Below are 12,966 nucleotides of genomic sequence, written 5' to 3' on the forward strand. Positions count from 1 at the left end.
GCTCAGGTCAGCTTCTGAGCCACCTTCTATTTTCTGTCATACTGAAATCAACCCTTCAAACCTTAAAAGTAAGGATGATCTTGATTTAATGGCAGGTACTCCAGACTAGACCCACGAGAGATTTGCATTCCAGACACTGAAAGCTATTGATGAACACTTTGGGGGGTGGGGGAGGGAACCAAAACAAAATGCAGTTCCTTAGAAATATCTGAGGTTCTCAGTCTGTATAAAGAACATCTCTCTCTGCTAGAATAACAAGGATGGCTGAGGTACTTAAAATAGTCAAGCCACTTAAAAGTCAAGGTGAAGTAGGTGGTGTGTCTTGTGAGGATGTTTCTTGACCCTCGTAGTTGTCAGTCTTTAACTTCCGAGATCAGTAGTAATTACATCTTTAATGCTACCTCTCCTTTCAGGTTAGTATACTGTAAATCACTGAAATTGTATGGCCATTGGTTGTGTGATTATAGTCTCTGTTTAGGCTTTGGATTTTGTGGAGTTACACATTCATAGCACAGATCCCTGAGTGAAATAGTGTTGTTACAATCCAGGTTGAACCCCTTTCCATTTAACCTTAATTGGGAAAAGGTAACTGCTCCAACCACTTGGTACCTCCAATACTTTTTACATTCAGCTCATACATTTGGCTGGCTCTCAGTATGCAAACTACTCAATTAAATACTTTTTCCAGGATAAATTATTCATTGATGTATTTTTAATCCAAATAGACAAAAGCATCTGTATTCAGATACAAAAAAATTGTGTGGCTTAAAGTACCCTCAGCTTGTTCACAGCAGTGGACAGGCGTTTTGGTTTATTTGCCATAAAGTTGTTGCTCTGTTTAGGGACACCTGTCATTTAAAACCTTTCTAGTTCTTGAAGCCTTCACTATCCCAGGTGTCTTAGTGACACTGAAGCTGGTAACTGGTTATGGTTTCTTTCATGTAGTCTACATTTTATTCTGTATGTACTTCAGGGCTATTACTTTAACAGGGTGGTGCGTTTTTTTTTCCCTTCCTGGAGTTAGTCTTCAGAGCAATTCAGTGTACCTAACTTTAAAAAAAATTGCCAGCTCTTTTAAACCAAATGTGTCCTCCAGGTTGTTATAGCAAAAGTACTTTTGAAAGCGACTTTTCTTGGGGAGGGAAGAACTACTCTAGCTTTTGTTATCTTAAGGAGAAGTTTGTCAGGCACTTAAAGGAGAGCAATTCATTGTATTTAACTAATCAACTTCCTGTAGATATGTCAGACATTCTGTTTATTAGATTGTATGTGCATTTGTTAGGTTCTGTGTGTTTGTATTCAGTAGTACCACTTGAAATCCTTTGTTTGACGGTTGCTCTTGCTGCTTGTTTTAGGAAAATTTTAGTGTTTTATGGTAGTCTAAGGAAAAAGTCACTAACTGAAAGAAGTGGGAATAAACTGCAGAAATATTTACAGAGGCAATCTAGTCTTACTGTGTTTTAACATGCTATTAATGTCTTAGCAGTTCATACATAACAATAAAAAAAGTCAAAAGTCATTATGCAGAAACGTGAAATGTGTTACGGTGTTAATTTATGCAGGCTTTCTGTGAAGTGTTCACTTTTCTTGCCTTAAGCTTAGTGCTGTAGTTATGGGGCCATTTTAATTGCACATGAATTCTTGCTGCTGTCAAAATATGGTTCTGCTTTCTTTACCTCTGGCCAGTTACTTTAGTATTTCCTAAGTATTAAAAGTTAAGGTTCTGATCCTAAAAGTGTTTGCTGTGTATAGTCTGTAATTTCACGTTCATTAGTCATCTTAACTGCCCGTCATATTACTAAAGCAACAAATAAAGCACATGCAGAATTTTGTGGCATCAAGGCTAAAGCTCTGTAGAATTTAAAAGGCAAAAATTCTGTTCTAAAACTGTTGAAAAGTTAGCCATAGGAGGTATTTTCTTATGTCAACATATTAATCTTTATAAACAGCAGGCTAGTGTTAGTTCTTAACAGTAATCTAAACTTAATCTTCTACATCTATATTTAGACTTGGTGACTTAGTCTTACTTTAGTTTCAGATTATAATTGGAGGTTTTGTTGTTGATGATGTGAGCATATATTTAATTTTTTGAAGGTTGCTTTGGGGGGAAAAAAAAAATAGTGCTGGCTTACTCACTTACCAGTTCTGTGTGTGAAGTTTGAACTGTGCAATGTAACTTCGCTTTGCATCCAAGCACTAAATAATGAATTATGGAGGATCAGCAGGGAGGATTAAGGTGTAAAGCACAGGAAGTAACAACTGGGAGGCAGAAAGTTTTAAAATTTTTTTTATAACTTAGGTATCCTGTCAAACGACAAAAATACCACTGCACACAGGCTGTATAAGGCAAGGCAACCTTTGTCTCAAAAGGCTAATTGTCTGTATAACGATGATGCGGACAATTAATTAGAGTGTTACCAAAAGAGAGCAAATTTTTTATTCCCCTATTGTTTGAGGCAGTCTGACCTCAGGATACCTGAAGCTTGTGAAATATTTTAATGGGTATCACAGAAGAGAGAAAGCAAAATAGTTCCTTACCAGCTGCATCTGAGTGATGATTAAATAATGTGTAAATATAAAATCGAGGTATTTGCTCAATTAGTTTTAAAACTTGCTGTTAATATTTCTCATATATTATATTCACCTTTGTGGTTAAGTATTGTCTTTTCTAGAAGGCCAGCGTTGTTTAGTTTTGCAGTAGTGGCAACAAGTTAACCAGATTCCTGCAAGTGCTTTAATGGATTGATAATGCAAGTCTAACTCTTGTATATGTGAAACAAACGTTCAAAATACTGTTACAAATTGACCAAATAGTTGAAGAACCTAAGTATGTTGCTCCAGTTCCTTGAAATATTTCTTGTGTTAATGAAGTTTAAAAAAAAATCTTGGGTAGTTGTTCTGTGCCTAGATGTGCCTACTGCAGCTTGTTGTGTTGCAGAAGGCACTTGATATAAAAATGGACTTTGTGAGGTGACGGCTTTAAAAAGTGGCTCTGGCTTAAATTTAATGCTGAAACTGAAGATCCACCTATTTACCTCTCATATTAAAATCAGAGTATTTCTGCAAATGAGGCATAATATTTGTTACACAAACTCAGTTGTTTGGGGAATTCCTTGAGGCATTTTTTCAAGTATGTATTTTTTTCCATGCAGTATCTATTTCTGGCAAAGGCAAGTATGCATCACTGTTGCAATTCTGTTAGATCATCATGTCACATACAGTGTATTTTACTGGGGTTCAAACTCTGGATCGTTATATTCCTGAAAGGTGTTTGAAGATTCAGAAAGCTTGCTTGTAGTCTTAAACATTGCTATGCCTGTGTCTTAGGAAGAAAAATGGGGAGAAGAGTAAAGTCCACTACAGTATAAATTATAACCAATTATTTTCACTTTTCAGATGTTCCTCCTGCTGATCAAGAAAAGCTTTTTATCCAGAAGTTACGACAGTGTTGTGTACTTTTTGACTTTGTTTCTGATCCACTAAGTGACCTAAAGTGGAAGGAAGTAAAACGAGCAGCTTTAAGTGAAATGGTAGAATATATTACACACAATCGCAATGTGATTACAGAACCTATTTACCCTGAAGTAGTACATATGGTAAGTGATTTAACAATCAGAACTATTTTTATTTTATTTAATTCACAGTTGCTTCTTCAGCTGTATCAATTTATCTTAAGAAATCTTACTGAAATCTTCAAAAACGGTCAACTATGCTTGCACAAGTGCGAAATGGTAATATAGCAGTGATTTTAAATCCCATTACTAGTGTTGATTCCTTTTCTTTGTAAGATAGAAACTAGACACAGATGAAGCAGAATCACAGGTTGGAAGGGACCTCGGGGATCATCTAGTCCAACTGTAAATTATGATTTAAGTTGGTAAAAATGAAATCTTGTACTTAAAAAAGGGGAGTTGCTTCCCCCACCCCCCAGTCACTTTTGGAATCGGTGTTTAGAAAAATAGGGAGGAAAGTTAAATATATCTAGCTGTTAAAAAAAACTTGTAGGTTGCAAAACTGAAAATTTGGGGGGAAAAAAAAAATTAGATTATTAGAAAATTTAGACAATTAAAATTAAGATCACCTGTGCAGGCTTGACACTTAATCTTATGTAATCCCATTCAGTACCAGCAGCTGATTTTTATTCTGTGTTCAGAGGTGAGAACAGAGTTAGTATGCAGGTTGGCAGATGAGGGCTTTGCTGGCACAAGCTATGTGAACTGTGAAGTCCTGAGTTGTTTCTCCCTGCTCACTGTCCAAATCCTAGCTAGTGAGACCTGATGGTTTTTTCTGTCATGCCTACGTCCATTCCAGAGGGAGGAGACTGAAACTAGAAGAGGCACTTTCTGCTCTCACTGTGGTGACTAGACACCAGTTGCCTGAAGTAGCAGTTGGGTCGAGGTCTGTAGCTGTTGTCTGCAATACACTGAGAACAAAAAGCTTCTTTTAAAACAGCTGACTACTAAGCCTGCAAAAAACTCTTGACCATGTGTGACATAATCGTTTTCCCTGAGACTTTATAGCTTGGGGTGATTTTTCAGGGAGATGGGAAAACAGTGCAACATAAATACGCACTCAGTCAAATTTTGAGGTCCTGCAAATCAGAGACTTTTGAAGCTTCAAAGTTGCTAAGGATTTTTACTATGAGCTATGTTGCTTATTCTGAAGATGGTTTGTTAATTAAATCAGCTGTAAGTGTTTATGGATACAGAAGTTATTTTCGTGAGAACTTCTGTGAGCATATGAGGATTATATGTAACTCCCGATGTCAAACATGTACAGAAAGCATTTAGGATGGTTAATGAGGAGATGTGGGATCATGGCTTTTTCCAGATCTTGATAAGTCTCTGTGTTTTGCTAATTGATTGCTTGTTTTGGAATACTTTACAATGACGAAAGGGGAGTTAAGAACAAGGATAAGGTTGCTGAGGCTTCATTTAGTTAGGTAAAATGGCATTCGTGATGAGTTCTTGAATGTCTGTGTCAGACATCTGCGTAAGAAGTCTTGACTGCCCATAACTTCATAAGTTTTGCCTTATGTGTCTGAATTATCTTCCTCCATCAAACAGTTATGGCCAGAATACATTTGGCTGTGGAGAATATAACCTTTATTTGCTTTCAGATGCAACTAATGGTAATAGTCTGCACTTTAGCCAGTTTAATAAATCTTGGTGCAGCATTTGGCTGCTATCTAATCACCAGTGTTTTGCTGGGAACACGCAGCATCTGTTGGACAATTCTTTCAGTGAATTTAGAACCTTGCAGACAAAAATAATTTTAAACGGTGCAGGGTTTCCTTGCATGGGACTTACATAGCACTGTGATAGACACTGTTAGTGAAGGACTAGTATTTTGAGGTTAAATTCATATAGCAGGGTTTTTTTAGGCTGCTTTTAGGGAACAGTTTTCTTTTGGTCATCTCTTCTGAAACAACTGTATTTCTCCTGCAGTAGTATTAACAGCTGCTTTCTTTCAGGCATATACGTGTAGGTTGAGGTGCACGTTTCCTAGAGTTCTAGCAGTATATTTTAGTTGACTGTGGATTTTAAGGAAAAATAAATCTAATGTCTTTTTGTTCTTTAGGACTCTTCCAAGAGGCATTGCTAAGTTGTGAGCTGCTACTGCCACTGAATTATATTAATAAGGAGTAGTGTTTTCAGTAAAATTGTGAGAGTGATCAAGAAATACTTGCATTTGAGAGTGGTTTTGTTTTGGAAAGTTTGGTGTTGGTAGTTGGCATAGGAATTAGGACTTTACCTTGCCATTCTGCTCATCATCACAGTTTGGAGGTTACTCATTTATGTATGAGTGTATATAGTTATAGATATATGTGTGTGTATAATCTTTGTTTGGTTTTGCTAACATATTATTTAGGCCAAACACTTAGGGCAATGAATTTCACAAGTTATCTGTTTAATAATAAAATAATATTTTCCTTTACAGTAGCTTCAAATCTTCTTTCTCTCTGACAAGAGAATCATTTACCTTATCATCTGGTTCTTTTTTATTCTTTATCATTCTAGTGCCCAGGTCATGTCCATCTGCCCTACCCCCACACTTCTTTCTTTACTTCAAGTGTCCTGGGCTAATATACAGTAAGATCTTGTCTTTAAGCTATATATTCGTCTAGTGGTGTAGTTTAATTATTTAATGTTAATCATAAGTTTTCTCTTCAAAAGATACGAGAAATTAATTTCTAAAATTGCTTTAATGTTGTTCTCTTAGAGTAGATCCAAAAGTTTCTTCCCTTTCTTCCTCAGAGCCAGCTGACATGTCCTTCAAATTGCTTTTATATTTGTAAGCAAAGACATGATGGGAAAGGAAAATGTTTTTATTAAATGCTTGATAACAAGTTCCATTTCTCAGGATTAATAGAGTAAGGTTGAATTGATTAGCCTCAGAGCAGGAACTTACCTCTTCTCAAAACTATGAGATGTAGTCAAATGTCTGAATAAGTCCTGTAAATGTAAATGATTAATTTGGGGTTTTTTGATCAAAAGCATCTGTTACAGATTCTTATTTAGAAAAGAGTGTGTGCTTTTTGTAGATTGGCTTTTGAAGAAAAGGCTTTATGAGAATGTTCTGTTGTGCAGTAGTTTGTCAGAAGCGCAGGTGCTTAAGATATTTTGTAGAACTTTGACCCATGTTAACGCCGCTTTCCATCTTGGGGAAAAGAGGTAATATCTGGATTGTAATTTGTTTTAAGTGGGACTGTGAAAGTGAACATCATATTCACTTCCCCAGCTAGCCAGGCAGACAGTACTGAAGAGAGCCGAGAAGAGTCTAGGGCAGCACAAGATGGTGGAGGTCCAGGGTTGCAGTGTTCTGAGAAAGAAGTAGATCAAAAGCTTGTATAAACATGGCTTAGTTATTTTGGAAGCACTCAGAATAATTTCCGTGGTGGTGATGAAGTACTTGTGGATGGTAAATTAACATTTTTGTGAAGCGTATAGGCTAATATTACTTTTAAAATTTATAACATATAGGAACAGATTTAATTCTATAGCTAGGTATTTTCAGCAACTGAAGCAGTTTTCACTGCAACTTTTCTTGCAAACCTGCATTATGCAAATGAAATTACATAGTCAAAATAGTGAAAATACACACGGGGAGACTTGGGAGGGGGTTGGGTGGGGGGTGCTTTTTGGTTTTGTTATATCTTTTTTTGTTTGGCTTTTGGTGGGTTTTTTTAGTTTTGTGGGTATGGGGTTTTGGCTTGGTGGCTTTTATTAACTCTGATCTTTGGTCTAGAATAAGAGATGTTTCTGTGAATAGAAGTGTACTATTTATGGCTCTATTTAGCTGTTAGGATAGCTTTATTCACATGAGTATAGAAGACGCAGACTTTCAGATTACATAACTTGTCGTTCAGAGCTGTTCATGTCAGTCCTCACTCAGGCTGCTAGGCAGAAGGGAGGAGAAAATGTGTAATGATAGCTCTGATGCTTATTTGCTTGAAAGTACTCCCCAGTGTTATACAAAATGGGCCACCAGAAAAATAGTGTGCATAACTACCATTATAGCAAACATCTATGAAGCGATAAAAAAATGCAGGTTGTTTGCTTTTCCTTTTTTAGTCTCCCATTCTTGAGAGTTACATCATTTGGAGTCAAGTATTGTCAGTGCTAACAGCCCACAGAAAATTTTGGCACGCTAGCCCAGTTTTCAAAACAACTCAAATTTCACAAATTATAGGGGGGTGGAGGGTGTGTGTTTGGGGGGCCTGGGTTGTTTAAGTTATGCTATGTTTACTTAGTACTTCTGTGGGAATTTGGCCTTAGAGGAAATAAGGCTTTGCAGTTTGTGTCTTGTCTGGGCAGAAGACTGAGATATTAGGAAAAAGATTGGCATTTGACAGAAAGGTAAAGGTCTCACTGACATTAATTCACTGTAAATTTTCCTAAACTTCAATGGCTTAATAGACAAGAGAGTTTCAATTTTGTGCCTTCACCAAGAGATCCTGCTCATTGATTTGAGCAGTTTTGTGTTATGTTGGTCAAGGATATAAAACAGATCAAATCAGGCTTCATTGGTTCCGTTGCTCATGGAACAAATTATACTGGTTTTGGATTTTAACTCTTTCCATTTGATATTCTCAAAAACAAAAAATATATAACATTGCACCTAGCTCCTTACATGATCTAGCTTTTCTTCTTTATAGTGAGAGCCAGACACTTTCTCATCTAGAAAAGGCTGATTAGTCTTCCACTTGCTTAACAACCTTAGCAAGTTTTAAATTTTAAGTCTAGTCTTTCTAGGTCTGTTTTCTTGGAAGACCATTGATTATTGTAAATTTTCACTGTATGCTTTTAAAAAAAGGTAGGAGGTTGTTGGTTGCTTGATGTCCCTGCAAAATTTTAAAAAGCAGAATAAAAAGATATTTTAGCTTTACTTCTAATTCTCTGAAATAGTAATTACTCTGATATGCCAGTCTCAGTCTGTATCAGACTTAATCTCAGTTCCTGAAATGAAGAAATACTCTGAAGAAAAATAGAGCGTGAGCATGACTTTTCCTTCATGGGAATATGATGTAATTCTTGCAGATTTAGCTGATGCAGTTTGATACTGCCTCCCACTGTCCACTTTGCCATCTGTCAGATGTGAGATGGCAGGACAGCACATACATATGCTCCTTAGCCCTGCTGGTTAATAGGTAATTCACAGCATTATTTTATACTGTGGATGGAGGTCTTAATGAGAAGTCAGAATATGAAGAGGGAAACATGACATTCTGTTGCTCTTCCCAGAATCCCACCAAAGATGGGTGGAACGCATTCCTCTGCAAAGCAGCATCTTTAAACTGAGATTAATCTTTCAGAGCTTTTGAGTAATCCTCAAATTATCAGCAAGAAAGCTTTGATGCTATTAAAAAAAAAAAAAATCCCCAAACCAACCAAACAGTCAAAAACCTGAGAAAAGGATCAAGATATATGTATGGTACATGTGATAATCATCTGCAATGGAGTTTGAACATAACAAAGACTAAAATTCTGGCATAAAGAATATATTTTAAATGTGATTTTGGAGTAGACCTTGCATTCTGAGTAGCTACATTATAAGTACAGCCAAACTTGTAGGATTTAGGGTTGGGTTTTTTTACGTTTATTGAGCTGTATTATACAGTATTTGAAAGCATAGGAGCCTTTCAGCTGATGAAGTAAATAAAATGTTCTTTTGCATCCTCAAATAAGACATTCAGTTCAGTGCAAGTTCCAGTGGGGTAATCTTTTTTTTCTAGCTGGCCCTGGAGATGCCCTGTACCGGCATGTTTGCTGAGCCAAGTATTGGCTTTCTTGAAAAGGCTCTGTAAATGTTTCTGCTGCTCCTGGTGATGTAGCCTTTTGCAAAGAATTTCCTTATTCCTGACAAATCAGCTTCTCTGCCTTGCTGTCTCTAACTTTGCCAGACTTAGGAAATGTATCTTCAGATTTTCCCCTAAATACTTGCAAAAAGACACCTCCAATCTTTTACAGCAATAGAATATTAACAACAGCGTATACGTTAACTCTTAACAGCACTTGCACATATTTAAAGCGGAGTATGTGTATGCCTTATGCTGAAGCTCCGTGCAGCCAGCTGCAGCTGATCTGATCTATCAGTTTTGTGCAGGATGTAGATCTCCATTCAGCATAGTCACCATTCTCACTGTGAGCAAATGTCTACCAAAATTTGCTTTAAATTTACTTTAAAATATCTTAGTCTTTTTATAAAGCACAAATGATCTGTATTTGAAAGCAGAATTTACTTTAGTGTTGTAAGTAGGAATAGACTAAGGAGAATTTTGTTGCGGAGCCTAATATACTCAGTTGTTAATGAAGGGTTATGACAGTTTTTATTTTGGCAGTCTTCTCATTGTTTCTGCAATGTCTTCAAGCTGGTGTGAGAGACTGAGGCATTTGTCTCAGAGGATCATTCTTGAAGTAGGGGAGGCAGTTTGGGACCACATACTGATTTGAATTGATATTTATTTTTCTTATTCTGTACAAAAATAAGTTTAGACTGCTTGGTACTGGCTTGATAATTAGTAAGCAACAAAACAGAACAAGAAAGTCTCTATTGGGTGCACTTACATGGCTAAATAAATTAGACTTTTCTACTTGCTCAGCAATTTGGTTGTCTCCTTCCAACATCTGCCCTACCTAGTACTGTGGATTATAAGTGGAATTGAAGAATTAGTCTCTCTTCAGTACTGACAGCTATAGCTGTCTTGCATATACAGATAATGCCCTTTCCAGGTTTTCTTGCTGGCACGCACAGAAACCTGCTCCCTCCAACTCGCTCAGTAAAGTTTTAATCATTAACTCTGCAGGGTGTGAGAACAGCCATTTGAATCGCTAGCTAGTTGTTCCTTTCTTGTCCACAGAGAAGCCAGCTGGTTTTGCTAGCTATCATTTCAGGTGGAGAATTGAGAGTACTGCAGACATTTAAAATCTTTGCACCACTCTAGGTAAGGTTACTCTAAATTTATCCCAAAAAAATCACGTAAGATTTTTTTTTTTAGCCAACAAATGTGTTTTACTTTGCATTTGCAATTATATGCATTGTATAAATTGATAGAAATGTAATTATTTCTGATTACGTATTTATTTTCTGAAAGTCAAGCTCCAACTTTTAGTGATGAGATTGTTTTGCCTAGAACAGAACTATGTAGAAAAGTTTTCTGTCCATATGGCAGGGAATGGGGGTTTGTCTTTATTAGGGACTTTGAAACTCTCTTCCTGTTAAAGGGGTTTGTGCAGAGTACTACTTTGGTTCATACATTGTATGAATGTGTGTCTAGACAAGCACTTGGAAACACAAAAATAATATATCTGTGTATATATCAAGAACTTGAGAAGAAATTAACCTTTGTAGTCCGCTCCACTTTCATGAGGATGCTAGATGGTTTTCAGGTATTTGAGAATTCAGATTAAGTGAAAGATTAAAGTATTAGGCTGTGCATTTCTTCTCCCTCAATGCCCCTCTGATGTCAGGTAAATGGACGTGGTTTAAGAGAAATATCACTAAGGGGGGAGGGAGGACTTCGGTTTTGAAGTGTTTCCTCATGTGTATACCCACAGTGTGAAACTGATGATATTTTACAGAGAACAGTTGCGGGTGATCTTTGTTTTGCATCTCTGCTTCTGACTTCCACTTCTACAGGTTGTTGCAAGGTCTTGTAAAGTGTGTATATATAAAAAAAAGTTCATGTAAACATTTTATATGCATTTATAAGTGTGTATGTGTATAAAGAGATCAGAGCAATATCCTCATAAAACTCATCCTGGCAGTAGGTTTGTGCTTTAAAGTGGAAAAGTGTTCTCCGAGTTAGAAATCTTTAAAGAATGTACCTCATTATTGTTTAAACTTATGTAGCTTGTATTTTTGCAAATGAAAATATTTAATGTAAAGAATTGTCAGTCAAAACAATCTTTGAAGTCTGTTTATTAATCATTCACTTGTTTCAAAATTCTTAAAGGCACATGTGATTTCAGTTTGCAGTTAATATGTTTCGAACATTACCACCATCTTCCAATCCAACGGGAGCAGAATTTGATCCAGAGGAAGATGAACCAACTTTAGAAGCTGCATGGCCTCATCTACAGGTATTTAAGGAAGACTAGGAAGTCATTGGTCTAACAAAATTTTGATAATAAAGTAATTGTTTATGGACTCAAAATTGTTCAGTTCCTGTGTTTATCTTAAGCCAATTACATTTCTTTGCAATGTTTAAAATACTTCTTGAATTTAAACTGATAATCTTTGAAAAAAATATCAGTGTATTAGAGGTTAAAGCCTCGTTTCTTGCGGTACAGAAGTAACTGCTTTGATTTTAAATGAGCTTTACTTTGTCACTATGAATGCTTTGATCTGACTCTGGCACGGCTGTAGCTTTCAGGTACTGTGAACAAACCAAGGAGAACAGAGAATTTTCAAAACACGTACTTCTGGGCATGATGAATATTAGATTACTCTGTCATTTGAGTAAATCTAGTGATGGAGCTTAGCAGAATTTCAGTGCAGTTTAAAGAACCTAAAGGTCTTGTACTTTGTCAGGAGAGAAAGAGCAAAGCTTTTACTGTGTGATATGTAAATAAAAATGTAGTGCAGTTCTGAACAACTAATTAGTAATTTTGATAATGTGCTGCTTATAAAATGCTTCCGTGTTTAAAAGACTAATGCTGATTTTTTTGTTGGGCTTTTTTTCAGCTTGTTTATGAATTTTTCTTAAGGTTTTTAGAATCTCCAGATTTCCAACCTAATATAGCTAAGAAATATATTGATCAGAAGTTTGTATTACAGGTGAGATAAAAGAACTTTTAACTTCAAGCTCTAAATCATTTTACAGTGCACTAGATTCAAATAAAGTACATCTCTTCTTTTCCCTCTTTGCAGCTTTTAGAGCTCTTTGACAGTGAAGATCCTCGTGAAAGAGATTTTCTTAAAACAACTCTTCACAGAATATATGGGAAATTCTTAGGCCTAAGAGCTTACATCCGGAAACAAATTAATAATATATTTTATAGGTATGTCAATGTCTTTGTATTATGGTGCATGTGATCAGGTATACAACTAAAAATACTCCAAGGACACTGCTAGCAATTTTTGAAATTCTTAGTAAGGTTATACCCAATATTGCTGCATCGAACATTAATACCGGTCCAGGAGATTGAAACTGGGGTCATCTTGCACACAACATAAATTTCGCTGCTGAAATTTAAGCTTGTGTGTGATTCAGTAGGTGGTTTGGTATCTTCATACATAAGGCTTTTTTTTTTTCTTATTGGGTAGTAGTATTTGTATTACAATAATGCCTTAATAAAATGTAATTCTTCATAACGCAGAAGTTGGGCTCAAATCGAATGACTGAAAGATACGGGATTTGCTTGAAGGAACATATTTACTACCTTTTCTTTCCTCAGAACTGAGATGTACTATTTAGGGCTTGTGAAATATTTTTTTTTTAATTGGCCATAGAATAAACTGTGG

The 12,966-nt window shown here is 36.2% G+C and overlaps 1 protein-coding gene across 3 annotated transcripts in view; it reads left to right on the top strand.

The window, feature by feature from the left end:
• Positions 1 to 12,966, top strand: part of PPP2R5C (protein phosphatase 2 regulatory subunit B'gamma) — an 89,739-nt gene that overhangs the window by 54,196 nt on the left and 22,577 nt on the right. For all 3 annotated transcript variants that reach the window (XM_075103936.1, XM_075103935.1, XM_075103934.1), the window contains 4 exons: positions 3,397 to 3,596; positions 11,472 to 11,582; positions 12,187 to 12,279; positions 12,373 to 12,503. In XM_075103936.1, coding sequence (XP_074960037.1) covers positions 3,397 to 3,596; positions 11,472 to 11,582; positions 12,187 to 12,279; positions 12,373 to 12,503 — 535 coding nt within the window. The remainder of the gene's footprint in view (positions 1 to 3,396; positions 3,597 to 11,471; positions 11,583 to 12,186; positions 12,280 to 12,372; positions 12,504 to 12,966) is intronic.

The sequence above is a fragment of the Phalacrocorax aristotelis genome, chromosome 9, assembly GCF_949628215.1.
Source record: "Phalacrocorax aristotelis chromosome 9, bGulAri2.1, whole genome shotgun sequence".
In the NCBI taxonomy this organism is placed as follows: Eukaryota; Metazoa; Chordata; class Aves; order Suliformes; family Phalacrocoracidae; genus Phalacrocorax; species Phalacrocorax aristotelis.